The sequence below is a fragment of the Phodopus roborovskii genome, unplaced genomic scaffold (assembly GCF_943737965.1).
Source record: "Phodopus roborovskii unplaced genomic scaffold, PHOROB, whole genome shotgun sequence".
Lineage (NCBI taxonomy): Eukaryota > Metazoa > Chordata > Mammalia > Rodentia > Cricetidae > Phodopus > Phodopus roborovskii.
In genome coordinates, this window is record NW_026125954.1 from 552049 (window position 1) to 567943 (window position 15895).

Consider the following 15895-nt stretch of genomic DNA (forward strand, 5'->3'; position numbering starts at 1 on the left):
CTCTCTCTCCCTCCCTCCCTCCCTTCTTCCCTCCCTCCCTTTTTTCCCTCTGGACCCTCTCACATGCACCCTAACCACCCTCCCCTCCAATCTCCCCACCCCAATTCCACATGTAGGGCAATGCCAACCAGGTGGGGTCATGTAGATCGGACAGGTCATGTGAAGTATGGACTAGGGCTTCTCTCCTGTCTCTAGGTCAAGGCAGTTATTCCTCCATGGGGGATGTCTTCGCAAGGTCCTTTTGTGCACCAGGGATACATCCTGGCTTCACTGTCTGATGTCCCTTAGACTGCTCAGTCCTACTGGCAGAGACCCAAAATCAGTGGGGTCTGAGTCAGTACCATGTTGGCTTCCCAGCCATCAGTCTGGGTCCTTTAGCTCCTCCTTGTTCAGGTAAGCAGTGTCTATGTGTTTCTGCAGCCTGGTCTTGTCCTCTTCATCTGCATCTGGGTTCTGGTTTGACTCAGTGTTTATGTATGGGTTTTTGCTCCTGTTTCCAACAGGTATTAGTTGAGGGCTTCATGGATAAGTTAGTTGTTGATCTCACTATCCAGAAAGGGCATTTATGGTAGCCTTCCCGAGGATGATCAAATTGTTAGTTGGTAGCAGACTTGTAGTTCTCTAGACCTTTCTTTGTGTTCAATTTTATCTTCAAACCAATATTGGCTCCCTCTTTTATGTTCTCTCTCTCTCTCTCTCTCTCTCTCTCTCTCTCTTCTCTCTGTCTCTCTCTCTCTATCTATCTCTCTTTCCTGTCTTCTATTCCTAAACAGGCTCAATCTTCCTTGTCGCACATGTTTTCCTTTCCTCCACATCGTTTTCTCCTACTTCTCCTTCCATTCGCTGCCAGCCCCCACTTCCCCTGAGCTCTGGGGGACTTGTCCCTTACCAGTTCTGTGAGGGACTTTATAAGAATCTCTTAGAATATACCTTGTATCCTAGTTCCTCTGGTGGTGTGAATTATAGGCCTGTGATCCTTTGATCTAGGTCTAAAATACATACATGAGTGAGTACATACTGTGTTCCTCTTTTTGTGACTGGGTTACCACATTCAAAATATTTTCTTCAAGTGCCATCCACTTGCCTGCGAATTTCAACATACCATTATTTTTTTTTCTGCAGAGTAGTATTCCATTGTGTAGATGTGCCACATCTTCATTAACCATTCTTCAATTGAGGGGCATCTAGGTTGCTTCCAGGTTCTTGCTATTACAAATAGTGCTGCTATGAACATAGTTGAACAAATGTCTTTGTTGCAAGGATGTGAATCCTTTGGGTATATGCCTAAGAGGGGGATTGACGGGTCCTGTGGTAAAGTAATTCCCATTTTCCTGAGGATGCGCCATACTGATCTCCAAAATGGCTGTATGAGTTTGCACATCCACCAGCAGTGGAGGAGTGTTCCCCTTTCTCCACATCCTCTCCAACATGAGTCATCATTGGTGTTTCTAATTATAGCCATTCTGGCAAGATGGTATCTCAAAGTTGTTTTGATTTGCTTTTCCCTGATAGCTAAGGATGTGGAGCATTTTCTTAAGTGTTTTTCAGCCTTCTTGATTTCCTTTATTGAGAAATCTTCACTACTGTACCTCATTTTTTAATAGGGTTATTTGGTGTTTTGTTGACTAGTTTCTTGAGTTCTTTGTATATTTTGGAGATCAGCCCTTTGTCGGAAATAGGATTGGTGAAAATCTTGTCCCAGTCTGTTGGCTGTTGTTTGGTCTGGTCCACTGTGTCTTTTGCCTTACAGAAGCTTCTAAGTTTGAAGAGGTCCCATTAATTAATAGTTTCTCTCAGTTTCCCTTCTCCTGGAGTCTCCTATACCAATTTGTTCAAGGGTACCTCCTACTTTCCCTTCTAAGATGTCCAATGTGGCTGGATTGAAGTTGAGGTCTTTGATCCATTTGGACTTGAGTTTTGTGCATGGCGACAGACATGAGTCTATCTGCAGTCTTCTACACACCCTCATCCAACTGTGCCAGCACCATTTGTTGAAGATGCTGTCCTTGCCCCAGTGTATAATTTTAGCGGTTTTGTCGAAAATCAGGTGTTCATAGGTGTGTGGGTTAATATCAGGATTTTCAATTCGATTCCATTGGTCTACCTGTCTATTTTTATGCCAATACCAGGCTGTTTTCAGAACTATAGCTCTGTAGTAATGCTTAACGTCAGGAATGGTGATGCCTCCTGAGGTTCTTTTATTGTATAGGGTTGTTTTGGCTATCCTGGGTCTTTTGTTTTTCCATATAAAGTTGATTATTATCCTTTCAAGGTCATTGAAGCATTGTGGTGGGATTTTAATGGAGATTGCATTGAATCTGTAGATTGCTTTTGGCAAGATTTCCATTTTTACTATTTTTATCCTACGTATTCAAGAGCATGGGTGATCTTTCCATTTTCTGGTATCGTCTTTAATTTCTTTCTTTAGAGTCACAAAGTTCTTATTATATAGGTCTTTTACTTGTTTGGTAAGGTTTACACCAAGATATTTTATGTTGCTTGTGGCTATTGTAAAGGGTGATGTTTCTCTGATTTCTTTATTGTCTGAAAAAAGTAGGGCTACTGATTTTTTTGAATTTAAGTTGTATCCTTCTAGTTTGCTGAAGGTGTTTGTCAGCTGTAGGAGTTCCCTGGTAGAGTTTATTGGGTCGCTTATGTAAATTATCATATCATCTGCAAATAGAGACAGTTTGACTTCTTCCTTTCCAATTTGGATCCCCTTGATCTCCTTTTGTAGTCTTACAGCATTAGCTAGGACTTCTAGTATGATATTGAAGAGATATGGAGAGTGAGGGCAGCCTTGGCTGCTTCCCGACTTTAGAGCAATTTACTTAAGTTTCTCTCCATTCAGTTTGATGTTGGCAGTTGGTTTGCTGTATATTGCTCTTATTATGTTTAGGTATGTTCCTGTTATCCCTCACCTCTCCAAGACCTTTATCATGAAAGGGTATTGAATTTTGTCCAAGGCTTTTTCCGCATCTAGGGAGATAATAATATGGTTTTTCTTTTTCTGTTTGTTTATATGGTGGATCACGTTGAACGGCTTTTGTATGTTAAACCATCCCTGCATTCCAGGGATGAAGCCTACTTGGTCATGGTGGATGATTTCTCTGATGTATTCTTGAATTCGATTTGCCAGCATTTTATTGAGTATTTTTGCATCGATATTCATCAAGGATATTGGTCTTAGTTTTCTTTTTTAGTTGTGTCTTTGTGAGGCTTGGATATTTTGGTTTCATAAAAAGAGTTTGGCAATGAACCTTCTGTTTCTATGTTGTGGAACAGTTTGAGGAGTAGTGGTATTAATTCTTCCTTGAATGTCTGGTTGAATTATGCGCTGAATCCATCTGGCCCTGGACTTTTTTTGGTTGGAAGGCTTTCTATGACTGCTTCTATTTCATTGCAGGTTATAGGCCTATTTAACTTGTTTGTCTGTTCTTGATTTAATTTTGGTAAGTGATAGTTATCCAGAAATTTGTCAATTTCCTTTGAATTTTCAATTTTTGTGGAATAAAGATTTTCAAAGTATGACCTGAAAACTGTCTGGTTTTCCTCTCTGTCTGTTGTTATGTTCCCCTTTTCGTTTCTGATTTTGTTAATTTCTATGTTCTCTCTCTGCTTTTTCGTTAATTTGGACAAAGGTGTGTCTATCTTGTTGATTTTCTCAAAAAAAAAAAAAAAAAAAAAAAAAAAAAAAAACTCTTCATTGCATTGATTTTTTGTATTGTTTTCCTAGTTTCTATTTTGTTGATTTCAGCCCTCAAGTTGATTATTTCTGGCATCTACTCCTAGGGGTTGAATTCTCTCCTCTCTTTTTCTCTCTTTTCTAAGGCTTTCAGTTGCTCTGTTAATTCTCTTATGTGACTATCCTCTGTTTTCTTCATATGGGCACTTAGTGCACTTAGTGAACTTCCCTTGTAGCACTACTTTCAAGGTGTCCCATAAGTTCGGGTATGTTGTGTCCTCATTCTCATTGAATATTAGAAAGTCCTTAATTTCCTTCTTTGACCCAGGTGTGGTACAATTGCACATTGTTCAGTTTCCATGAGTTTGCAGGTTTTCTGCTATTTGTGTTGTTGTTGAATTTCAGTTTTAAAGCATGGTGGTCCGATAAGATACAGGGGACTATTCCTATTCTCTTGTATCTGTTGAGGTTTGTTATGCCACCTAGTATGTGTTCGATTTTAGAGAAGGTTCCATGTGGAGCAGAGAATAAGGTATATTCTTTTGTCTTTGGATTGAATGTTCTATAGATGTCTGTTAACCCCAGTTGAGAAATAACTTCTGTTAGTTCTTTTGTTTCTTTGTTGAGTTTCTGATTTGTGGTCCTGTCTAGTTTTGAGAGTGGGGTATTGAAGTCTCCCACTATAAGTGTGTGAGGTTTTATATGAGCTTTGAGTTTTAGGAGTGTTTCTTTCACTAATGTGGGTGACTTTGTATTGGTGGCATAGTTGTTCAGAACTGAGACTTTGTGTTGATGGATTTCTCCTGCGATGAATATGAAATGACCGTCTTCATCTCTTTTGATTAATTTTGGTTTGAAGTCTAACTTGTTAGATATTAGGATAGCTACGCCTGCTTGTTTCTTATTTCCATTTGATTGGAAAATCTTTTCCCAACCCTTTACCCTGAGGTAATGTCTATCTTTGAAGCTTAGATGTGTTTGTTGTATGCAGCAGAAGGATGGATTCTGTCTTCGTATCCATTCTGTTAGCCTATATCTTTTTATAGTTGAGTTAAGACCATTAATGTTGAGGGTGAGTAAGCACCATTGATTGTTGATGTTTGCTTGATTTAGGTTTGTTTTTGGCAGTGGTATTGTGAATATATTAGTTCTGCTTTACCCTTGGTTTCTGATGTAGTTGGATTATTTTTTGCCTACATTTTTGTGGGCGTAGTTACCTTCCTTGGTTTGGAGCTTTCCTTCCAATAATTTCTGTAGGGCCTGATTTGTAGATACGTATTGGGAAAATCTGGTGTTGTCATTAAATATCTTGCTTTTCCATCTATAGTTATTGAGAGTTTTGCTGGATATAGTAGCCTAGGCTGGCATCAGTGTTCTCTTAATACTTTTAGAATATCTATCCAGGACCTTCTGGCCTTGAGGGTTTCCATGGAGAAGTCAGGTATAATTTTGATAGGTCTGCTTTTATATGTTACCTGTCCTTTTTCCTTCGCTACTCTTAATATTCTTTCTTTATACTGTTTGCTAGGTGTTTTGATTACTAAATGTCAAGGGGTCTTTTTTCTTTGGTCCATCCTATTTGGGGTTTGGTATGCTTCTTATACTTTCTTCCCAGCAAGAACTCAGAGTGATCCTGCAGAGATAGCAGATCTCTGGGAGGGGACCGGTGCTCCAGTATGGTACCTGCAGTGGGGGTCGGGGACCAGACAGGTGGAAATTAGGGGTGGTCCTGCATGGATAGGCAGATTTAGTGTTCTGGTTGCCATTCCTGTAAGTTCCCCCAAGGTATCTAGATTGTTGGCTTCACCCTCTGTTGTGTTATATAACTATATGTTAGCATGAATCCTAAAAATATTAGACACACTGTAGCCACTTAAATAATTGGCCACTAAGCATTTAGACAATGATTTGAAGATAATATACTGGTATGACATCAAATAATATATAAGCCACACACCAAGCAGGCATCAAAACTGGTAACTGATTCACTTTGGTATAAAATTTGTGCTTAAATTTCACACATTTATTTTATCTAAGGATATATTTTGCTTTATTATTTCTAATAATGAAATATTGAGTGTACTTTTCATATAATCAATTAAGGAAATTGATACATCTTGTGTTGCTCTGTTTTTATCCTTGTTACTACATTGATTTAAGTCTTAAGTATATTTTGAACTTGACCATTCTTTCTTATGCCAATGCAAACTGACTATTTTATACTTTTCCCTAAACGGGTGCATTTCCTTTCCATTTTATTAAATTGCTTAGTTTTCCTTTCTTACCTTTTATCTATTTTTCCATTAAAATAGAAAAATCATTTCCCAAAATACAGATTTCATTTTTATCCAATGCCAATCCTAAGTCTTAGAAATAAGTTACATATCTTTTAGTCTGGGCACTGTGTATCTATCTTTCTTGAGTCCTTTCTAACTTATCCAGCTATCATTCTTCCTAGGTTGTACTCACAGTGTTACTTGAAATTGCGACTTTTATGATTGCCAAATTATCATTCATTCTCGAAGGCAATCTAAGTAGCTAAAAAATCCTGTTTCTTTTTTTAAAACTATTTTTGTTTTTTCTATGATTTTTCTATTACAAAATATGTTGAATTTTTGTTGTTTTCATTTATTCTTTGATTCTGAGAGGCTGGAGACAGAAAATTTATTTTAGTATTGTAACAAAATTCATAATAATATACTCTTTGGATTGTCTATGTCTTTGGACTGATGTTCATAAAGGTCTTTTGTTTACTCGATGATTTCATCAACTTGTAAGGAAGATATTATAGGTAGATAGCAGTGTCTGTATTCAAAAAATTGTCTAAGTTATTGTAAATGTTTTGTTATTCAATAAAACAACGAACTACTAACATAGCTATGTTCTGTCCACACTTGTGGCTATAATTCTAATATCCAAGAGTACAAAGGTAATGAGCAACGACATTCAAATTCAGGATTTAAGAGATCATGTATGCAATTTGTTGTCGGACACTTACTAAAGAAAAAGTTCTTTTCCAACCTTTTAATTTCCACTATCACATAAAATATATTTATTAAATATACAGACATATAAATACCAAGGAAAAATATATCAATTTTGTTATATGTTCATTTGTTCCTAATTATTCCCAAAAATCTGCGGTTTTCTAAATTTTCTAAATTTTAACCATGATTTAGGATTCACCAATAAAAATATAAGACCTTGACTTATATTTTCAGTTATAGAGAATCCATCAGTAAAGGATTGACGTTTGACACATTATTGAGATATTAAACCAAATGTTCATGTATATGCAAACACGGCTATTTATTTCTTTATTTCTTTATTGTTTACTTTTTATTTTTATTTTACATATCGAACCCAGGTTCCTCTCCCTCCCCCCTCTTTCCCTCTCACCCAACTTTCCATGCCCCCAGCCATCCTACCCTCCCACCCCCCTCCATTCCACATGTAGGATGATGCCTTCCAGGAGGAGTCATTTAAATCTGTCAAGTCATTTGTAGTAGGAACTAGGCCTTCCATCCTACCTCTAGGTTAAGGGAGTATCCCATTTCTTTTTTAAATGTAATTTCTCTATTGATTATTTGGGAGTTTCACATCATGCTCCCCAATACCTCTCTCCACTTGTTCCCCCATAACGAGAATTTTTCTCATTGAACTGTCAGGAGTTTGGAGTACAGATTGCACTCAATAGGAATCATGTCAATTTCAAAGTGATAAAAAAAAACAGTAGCCATAATATATACAGACAATAAATGGGCTGAGAGAAAAACATCACCCTTTACAATAGCCATAACATAAAATATCTTGGGGGTGTAACACTAACTAGACAGGTGAAAGACTTGTATAGCAAGAACTTTGAGACTTTAAAGAGAGAAATTAAAGAAGATACCAGAAAATGGAAAGATCTCCCATGTTCTTGGACAGGTAAGACCAACATAGTAAAAATGGAAATCTTGTCAAAAGTCATTTACAGATTCAATGCAATTCTAATCAATCTACCAGCACAATTCTACACAGACCTTGAAAGAATAATACTCAACATTATATGGAAAAACTAAAGACCAAGGATAGCCCAAACAACCTTGTATAATAAAGGAACTTCTGGAGTCATTGTATTCTCTGATTTCAAATCCTATTATAGAGCTATAGTCCTGAAAACAGCTTGGTACTGGCACACAAATAGACAAGTGTACCAGTGGAATCGAATTGAAAGTCCTGCTATTAACCCTTACATCTATGAACACCTGCTTTTTGACAAAGAAGCTAAAATTATACAACAGAAAAATGAAATCATCTTCAACAAATGGTGCTGGCATAACTAGATGCTGGCATGTAGATGACTGCAGATAGATCCATATCTATCGCCATGCACAAACCTTAGATCCAAATGTATCAAAGACCTCAACATAAATCCAGACACACTGAACCTCTTAGAAGAGAAAGTGGCAGGTAACCTTGAACAAATTGGTACAGGAGATCACTTCCTGAACATAACGCCAGTAACACAGACACTGAAATCAACAATTAATAAATGGCATTGCACACAAAGGGAAAAGATATTCACCAACCCCAAATTTGACACAGGGCTGATTTAAAAAAATATACAAAGAACTAAGGAAGCTAGTCAACAAAACACAAAATAATACAATAAATAAGTGGGGTACAAAACTAAATAGAGAATTCTCAATAGAAGAATATAAAATGGCTGAAAGACGCTTAAGAAATTGTTCAACATCCTTAGCTACCAGGGAAATGCAAATCAAAACTACTCTGATATACCATCTTGCTCCTGTCAGAATGGCCAAAATGAAAAACACCAATGACAGTTTATATTGGAGAGGATGTGAAGAATGGGGAACAGTCCACCATTACTGGTCAGAGTGCAGACTCATACAACTACTTTGGAATCAGTATGGCAGTTTCTCAGGATAATGGGAATCAGTCTATCACAGGATCCAGCAATTCCACCCGTAAGCATATTCCAAAGAATTCACATTCATACCACAAGGAGATCTGTTCAATTATGTTCACAACATCATTATTTATTTTTAATAGCCATAATCAGGAAGCAACATTGATGCTCGTCAACTGAAGAACGGATATAGAAAATGTGGTAAACCAGGAATACATCCTTGTTCCGCTGTCTGAGATCCCTTAGGCTGCTCAGTCCTTCTAGCTGAGACCCATATTCAGGGGATTTGAGTCAGTCCCATGCTGGATTCCCAGCTATCAGTCTGGGGGGTCGTTTAGCTCCTCCTGTTCAGGTCAGCCTGTTCTTTGCCTCCCTCTCTGAGTCTGGAATCCATTTGGCGCAGTGTTTAGTTGTGGGTGTTTGCTTCTGTTTCAATCAGCTACTAGTTTATTTCTTGCTTTTGTTCCATACTCACCAATAAATTCTCCACTTTTCCAGTCTAAAATTGCTATAAGAACTACATGGCATAATTCTTATCCCATCACTGCACCTAATAGGAGAGTTGACCCCCTTCTACCTCTCTCTTTTGCTTGCCAGTTCTATCACGAACCTATGCCTGAATTTTTTTTCTGCCCTAAATCTTACTTTATTCTTTCCAATTTTCTACACAAAAATACTATCTATTAAATACTGTTTAAATTTAATCTAGATATAATTTTATAGAAAATGAATATAGTGTATATCTGTTTTTATAAGAACAATTGTTTAGTTGGTGAACAATAGACAATCCGTTGAAATAAGCCAACAAAAATGCACTAAACAATGGAGGTTTTCTATTTTATTTTCATTTATTTATTTATTTTCCTGAAGAAGTAAAACACTATGCATTGGCACCATTTACTTCCCTTTCCCAGTATGTCACATATAAATTCTGCTTTGTTACAGGAACTCCACATACTGTATGAAAGTATCCATCTCACTGACAGTAGGAGAAAATGACACTGGACTCTGCTACAATTCCAAGATGAAGTATTTTGAAAAAGCTGAACTTAGTAAAAGCAAGGAAATTTCATGTCGAGACATAGAGGACTTTTTAGTACCCACCAGGGAACCTGAAATCCTTTGGTACAAGGTATGAACTCTGGTTTATTTTATTGTGTACAAATAATCCAATGTGCCTCTTATTCTAGAGAAATGGATAAAAGATTAACTAAGATACAAGTCATGTCTTATAGAGTGTTATAACAATTTGTGTTGGTCATTATAGAATTTTATAAGGTTTTATTTATTTATATTATGTGTGTGTTACATGAATGTATTCTGTGTATTATGGTAATGCTGAACCTGTAGAGGCAATTAAAGAACATTAAATCCCTTTGGATTGTAGTTGTAGATGGCTGTGAGTGGCCATGTGAGTGTTAGGAATTGGACCCAGACCATCTGAAAGATCAGACAGTAATCTTAACTGTCTAATCATCTCTACAACCCCTACTCAATATAAGTTTTAAAAAACCTTATTCTTTGATAAACAAAATATATATTAATATTTGTACAGTTGAGCTACTGTATAAGCTGTCATGTTTGTATTTAAATCTTGCTGTATCAACAACTGTTTCATAAATTTGAAAAGTGAATTAGGTTGAATAATTATTTCTGGGCTTAGCATTCCAGCATATCCCAAGGCAAGAAAGAAATAGTTATTTTCTTCTGTGATATATTGGTGCCCTGATATTAATGAGATATTATATTCAATTCCCATATAATTGCCTGTACTATATTAATTTTCATATATAAATATCTATACTATAAAACAGATGTTACAATAGTAGTATTTCCTTCAAAAATTATCATCACATTATTTTATTTAGACACCAACTTATTATTATTCATTGTTAATCAAAAACTGCTTATGATTTTAAGCTTATTTATACAACCCAAAAGTATGTTTTTGTTTGGTATATACTAAAAGGTGAGCAAAGAATTTGTGAATACTCATGTGGAACAGTTTGCTCACAGATAAAATCTCCTAACTTAACATTTTCTCTGTCTAATTGGACTTTAAGAAATCGGGCCTCATACTGCCTAGTGTATGCCTGTCAGAATCCTTGTAATTTATTGCCCAAAAAAATAGAAAAAATAACTATTAAAAATAAAACAAGAAACCAGAACAAGTTCGAAAACATTTCATCAAAATTAGCAGAATTCTTCTCAAAAAATTAACTTTGATTCTGGATAAGCAATGGAAACTCAGAACATAAAGGGAACAATTGAAAGTCACTTTTCAACACTTGTGGTTTTCTGTTCTGAACAACAATGTCAAACATCACTAAATTATTTGTTCCATGGGTTTTGTTCCTATTGGAATGAGTTTTGCTGTTTCAATTTTGATAACTGAATAAATTTCATTTGTGACATTCTGTGTTCCACAGGTAATCTTTAAGAATATGATGACACTGAAGTTTTCTGAAACCATGTTTTTTCTAGCAGTTGTGTATGAACATTATAGGCTTGAAGGTTTTTTTGCTTTTCAGAAATAAGTTGATTTTGAGGTAGATATTTTTCCTTATAATTTGACGTGAACATCTTAAGTTTCTCTGAAATATGAGAGTAAACATACATACATGTGTACCTCTCAGTTAAAATTAATTCTATAATCTCAATTTAAATTATGGTTTCCTGATTAGATTATATTCATTCATGTTAGACAGGCATTCACAATTGTAATAGTCATTTAAGGTATAAAAAGCATCATCATAGAGTGGTAGGCAGTGATGCAGCATATGTTATGTCACAATTTAATTTTTTTTAGTCAATCCTTAACCTCTGCAACATAAATAATGGGCATCATAAGATATAATACCTTAATAGAAATTTATAACTGTTCATGCAGCTAATATTAGAAAATAATGTGCATATTTTTGTTTCAAAATAACTGAAAACTATATAAATAATTTCACAGAGACACTCATTCACATATATTATGGACCTTAAAAATTGGACTTGGCACTAAGTAGTTTTATTTGTCTATAGTTTCAAAAGATTTAAAGATTTTGTTTTGTCCTCATTCTATTAGTTTAAATACTAGTATGATAATATGGATTAATGTTATGGGAAAAACAGAAATCTCTTAACCCTATAACCTTACCATCAAGTAGACCATAATGAAGCATGTCTAGTAATAATGAGAATACATGTTTGTGGTGTGTGGCAAATTAAGAGCCCTCATTCATTACCAATGGGAGTATAATCTAGTATAGTTTTTAGGAAATAATTATAGATACTTTTCAAAATATTAAAAATAGAACTTCTATATGGCAGAACCATGTCACACTTGGGATAGACCTATAAAAACCTATATCCTACCATAAGATATATATGTATCCATTTATTGCTGCATTTTCACAACAGTAAGGAAATGGATCAAGTATAGATGTCCATCAAAATAATAAATGGATAAAGATGGATGAAGTTTTGATAAAGAATAAAGAAAAAGGCAAGAAAATAGACAGATCCAAAAAGTATTATGTTAAAAAGAAGTTATCCAGTCTCAGAAACAAACAAAAAACAAGTTTTCTCATATATGGAGATTCTGTGGCTGTTTATGTACATGTAAATAAGAGGTTATGCAAGTGAGAATAGGTTTCATTTTTAATAACTGCAACAATTATATTTTGATAATTTATTGGAATGGAAACATTTATTATAAAACTATTTCCCAGTGTTTATTTAATAATACATTTTAAATTTTAGGTAATGAATACTAATAGAGTCAAGTTCACAATAATCCTTTAGGAATTATTTGCTTTTAAATTTTATATTGAGTGTGGTTACACATCTACTACCTAACTACTACAATGAACAAATTAATGCGACTCTAAAACTACTCTTCAAGGTGATGTTCATAATTTACAAATTTGGGGAGAAAAGAATGTAATTTCTTAGTATTAATCCCAAATATTTAGCTACTGTAAAATCCTAATATATAAATCATTGTTATACATCAGAAATTGTACTATATGCATATAGTACAATCCTACCATAGGGCAGGTTGTTCAGGACTTAAAGACTAATCTCAGTTACATAGCAAGTTCAAGTCCAGTTTGGTCTATAGGAGACCTTGTATGTTTTTTTTCTTGTATGTTTTTATGAAACCAAAAGTATTGTTTTTATGGTTTAAAATAACTTCTTTACTTATCATGTGTACTACCTGATTTTATGTTCTTTGTGTAGGAATGCAGGACAAAAACATGGAGACCAAGTATTGTGTTCAAAAAAGATACTTTACTCATAAAAGAAGTCAAAGAAGATGACATTGGAAACTATACCTGTGAATTAAAATATGGCGGCTTTGTTGTGAGAAGAACCACCGAGTTAACTGTTACAGGTAATCACAATCAGTATTTCATTTGCAAGTAAAAAAAAAAAAAAAAAAAAAAAAAAACAAAAAAAAAAAAAAAAAACGCCTTTTGAGTCAGATTCAGGGCTGCACATTGAAGTTTTTCAACTAGGGAAATGAAAGAAGCACTCAACCAAATGCTAAGTGGATTCCTATAGGTGAAATTTATTCCTGCTTGTTTTTAAATAATTTTGTGCTGAAATACATTTGAAAGGTTAAATAGAATGTTTGAGGAATTATACAAATGTTAGCTTTTGAAAGTACTTGAAATAATGAGTTTACAATTTTTGAAGATTATGCTTGTACTTTGTAGTGGAATCATTTTTAGAAACATTTTCAAGAGTAATGGGATGAAATACATGACGTCTATCTCTGTATTTATGTCTTGCTGAAAATTAGGCAAAATATTTTTTTTCTATTTAACATATTTATTATTATACAGATGACATATATGATATCATAGGCCAAAAAAAAAACGATTTCAGACAAACTCATTTAAAAATGTAATATTTTGTTTTAAGAATCACAGAGTAACCCTCATATCATGTTAATGCTGAATGTAATCAAAATAGCATCAGAGTACTACTTATTAAAAACAATGTACAATTCATAAGTCTAACAATCTTTGTTGAATTAGTGTAATCCCCAGAATGTTAGTTTATTAATATATATAAAAAGATGAAGATGAAATTTGCCTTATAGGGGATTTGCAAACATCAAATGATTAAGGTGATATGTATAAAAAAAATTGCAATGAGAAAATCCAAATGTTCAGCAATTTAGTTATGCAAAATATGTAATCATGATCATATTTTATATACAACAATAATCAGTTATCTAAAAGTTCCTCATGGAAAGCAGAAGAGGAGCTGGAAACAACAACAACAACCAAAAAAAACAAACAAAAAGGTAAATTACAGATATTTGCATATTTTTATTGAATGAGGCTCTTGATGACTTTGTGGGGTAATATTTGTAAAACATTTTCAGAACAGCATAACATTAACTAAATTCATACATTCAGTAATGCTTGCAAAATCATTTTCTTCTACGTGAAACAAATATCTTTTTATGTGTACATGTATCCATGCATCATATAAGAATCCATTTCTTTAAATCTTGAAGTATGATATAATGTAACTCAAACTACATTGTTTCATGGGTCTCATTTGCTAAATGAAAATTATTCTAACAGATGGAAAATTCTTTACATGTGATGCACTTTGGTAAAGCCTTTGATAAATATAAGAAAGAGTAAGCAACTAAACTGAAATTCATGATAGACTTGAATATTCAATACACATTTACTCTCTGGTGTATATTTTATACCCATCATAGGTGTATATATGATTTGCAATCATTTGGTTGTAGTTTGGGTGTGTGTAATAGATTAGTATAAAGAAAAATTCAGAGAAGCACCTTATCACCTTTATTCCCAGTGTTTTAAACAACTCAGTGAAAAATATGCCAGTGTGCACAATAAATATTGAAAATTTTCTGTTCAATTTTTAGCTTACAAAGTCTACCTACTGAGGAAGCTTTTTGAAACAATGGGTATTTTGAAAAAGGAACTTAAAATATGAATCAAAGTGTTATGCTGAATGATGATAGTATTTCTTTTCTTACCTATTTAGAAAGGAAAATATATCCATGATAAACATAATTTTCTTTCTCTAGAAACACTAAGATTTATAAATACAATCCATTATGAAGTGACTGATAAAAAACTTACATAAGACCATTTGGTAAACCTAAGAGTAGAAATTTTACTCATATTATCTCACAATTCTCTATATTTCTGTATTTGTTTAAATGTACCATTTTCTTCATGTGGAAATGAAGAATACTTAAGTCAATTATATTAAAAATGGTCTCACTGTGATAAATCTATGCATTCCTATATTAAGTATTCATGAACAAACTTTCTTATATTCTACTCTTTATCTAGTATGCCTTGTTTAGCTGATGTCCCATGGAGACCTGCCTTTTTATTAAGGGAAACATAGGAGAGTGAATGTGTGAGAGTGGACGTAAGAGGAGGAGGCTGGGAAGAGAGTACCAAATTAAGCATGAATATACATAGATATCTCTTTTATATGATGACTTTGTCTCCTTTGTTCATATAGTGTGAATTCTACTATAGTTTTTTTTTTTTTGTTCTGTTCTGTTTTAGCAACCTTCATACAAATTGCTACATAGGTATTCCCCTTTCCTCATATTCAAACCATAATTTGTTTTCCTCATCTTGTCTTACTCATTCTGACTGGTGTAAACTAGCATCACAATGTAACTTAAATTTGCATTTCCATGAAACCTAAAGTTACTGAATATCTAAAAGGTATTTCTCAGCCATGTGTCTTTACTTCATGGAGAAGCATCTGCTCCAATTAAAAGTATTTCTTTCACTTTTTAATAATTACATGGTTTCCCTTTTTATTTCTCCCTTCGAAGCCCTTATATAGTCTTCCTTTCTTTCAAATCTGCAACCTCATTTTTATTAAGCAATTCTTTTTCTAGGTTTGAAAATTTTTCTTTTATATAATTGAAAATGTTCTATACACCTTTGCTATCCTCTCCTTCACCCATCCCCATGATTTGAAAGTTAAATCTTTCTACAAAAACCAACATGTCTTTTGTTAACACAGAAAAAACAACCGCCATTTTCTTTCCTTAATTTTTGCATATTCTACTACATTTAAAAAGTTATTACAAAGGCTTTTGTTTTGCTTTGAGATTTTTTACATAGTTTTTTATGGGATCAGTTAGGTAACAAGTTTTGAATTCTAATAATAAACCTAAGATTCCAAAACAGTTTATGATACTAGATAAGTAATTTACTCACTATGCACAGAATATCTTCTCTACAATACATACATGTAGACAATTATAATTTTAG

The 15895-nt window shown here is 34.0% G+C and overlaps 1 protein-coding gene across 1 annotated transcript in view; it reads left to right on the top strand.

Moving 5' to 3' along the window:
- The window catches only part of LOC127218141 (interleukin-1 receptor accessory protein-like 1), a gene marked incomplete at its 3' end in the record, with an annotated part of 522674 nt that extends 509687 nt beyond the window's left edge, over positions 1–12987 (top strand). The window contains exons 3-4 of the mRNA XM_051179146.1: positions 9549–9735; positions 12834–12987. Coding sequence (XP_051035103.1) covers positions 9549–9735; positions 12834–12987 — 341 coding nt within the window. The remainder of the gene's footprint in view (positions 1–9548; positions 9736–12833) is intronic.
- Positions 12988–15895: the final 2908 nt, after the last annotated feature.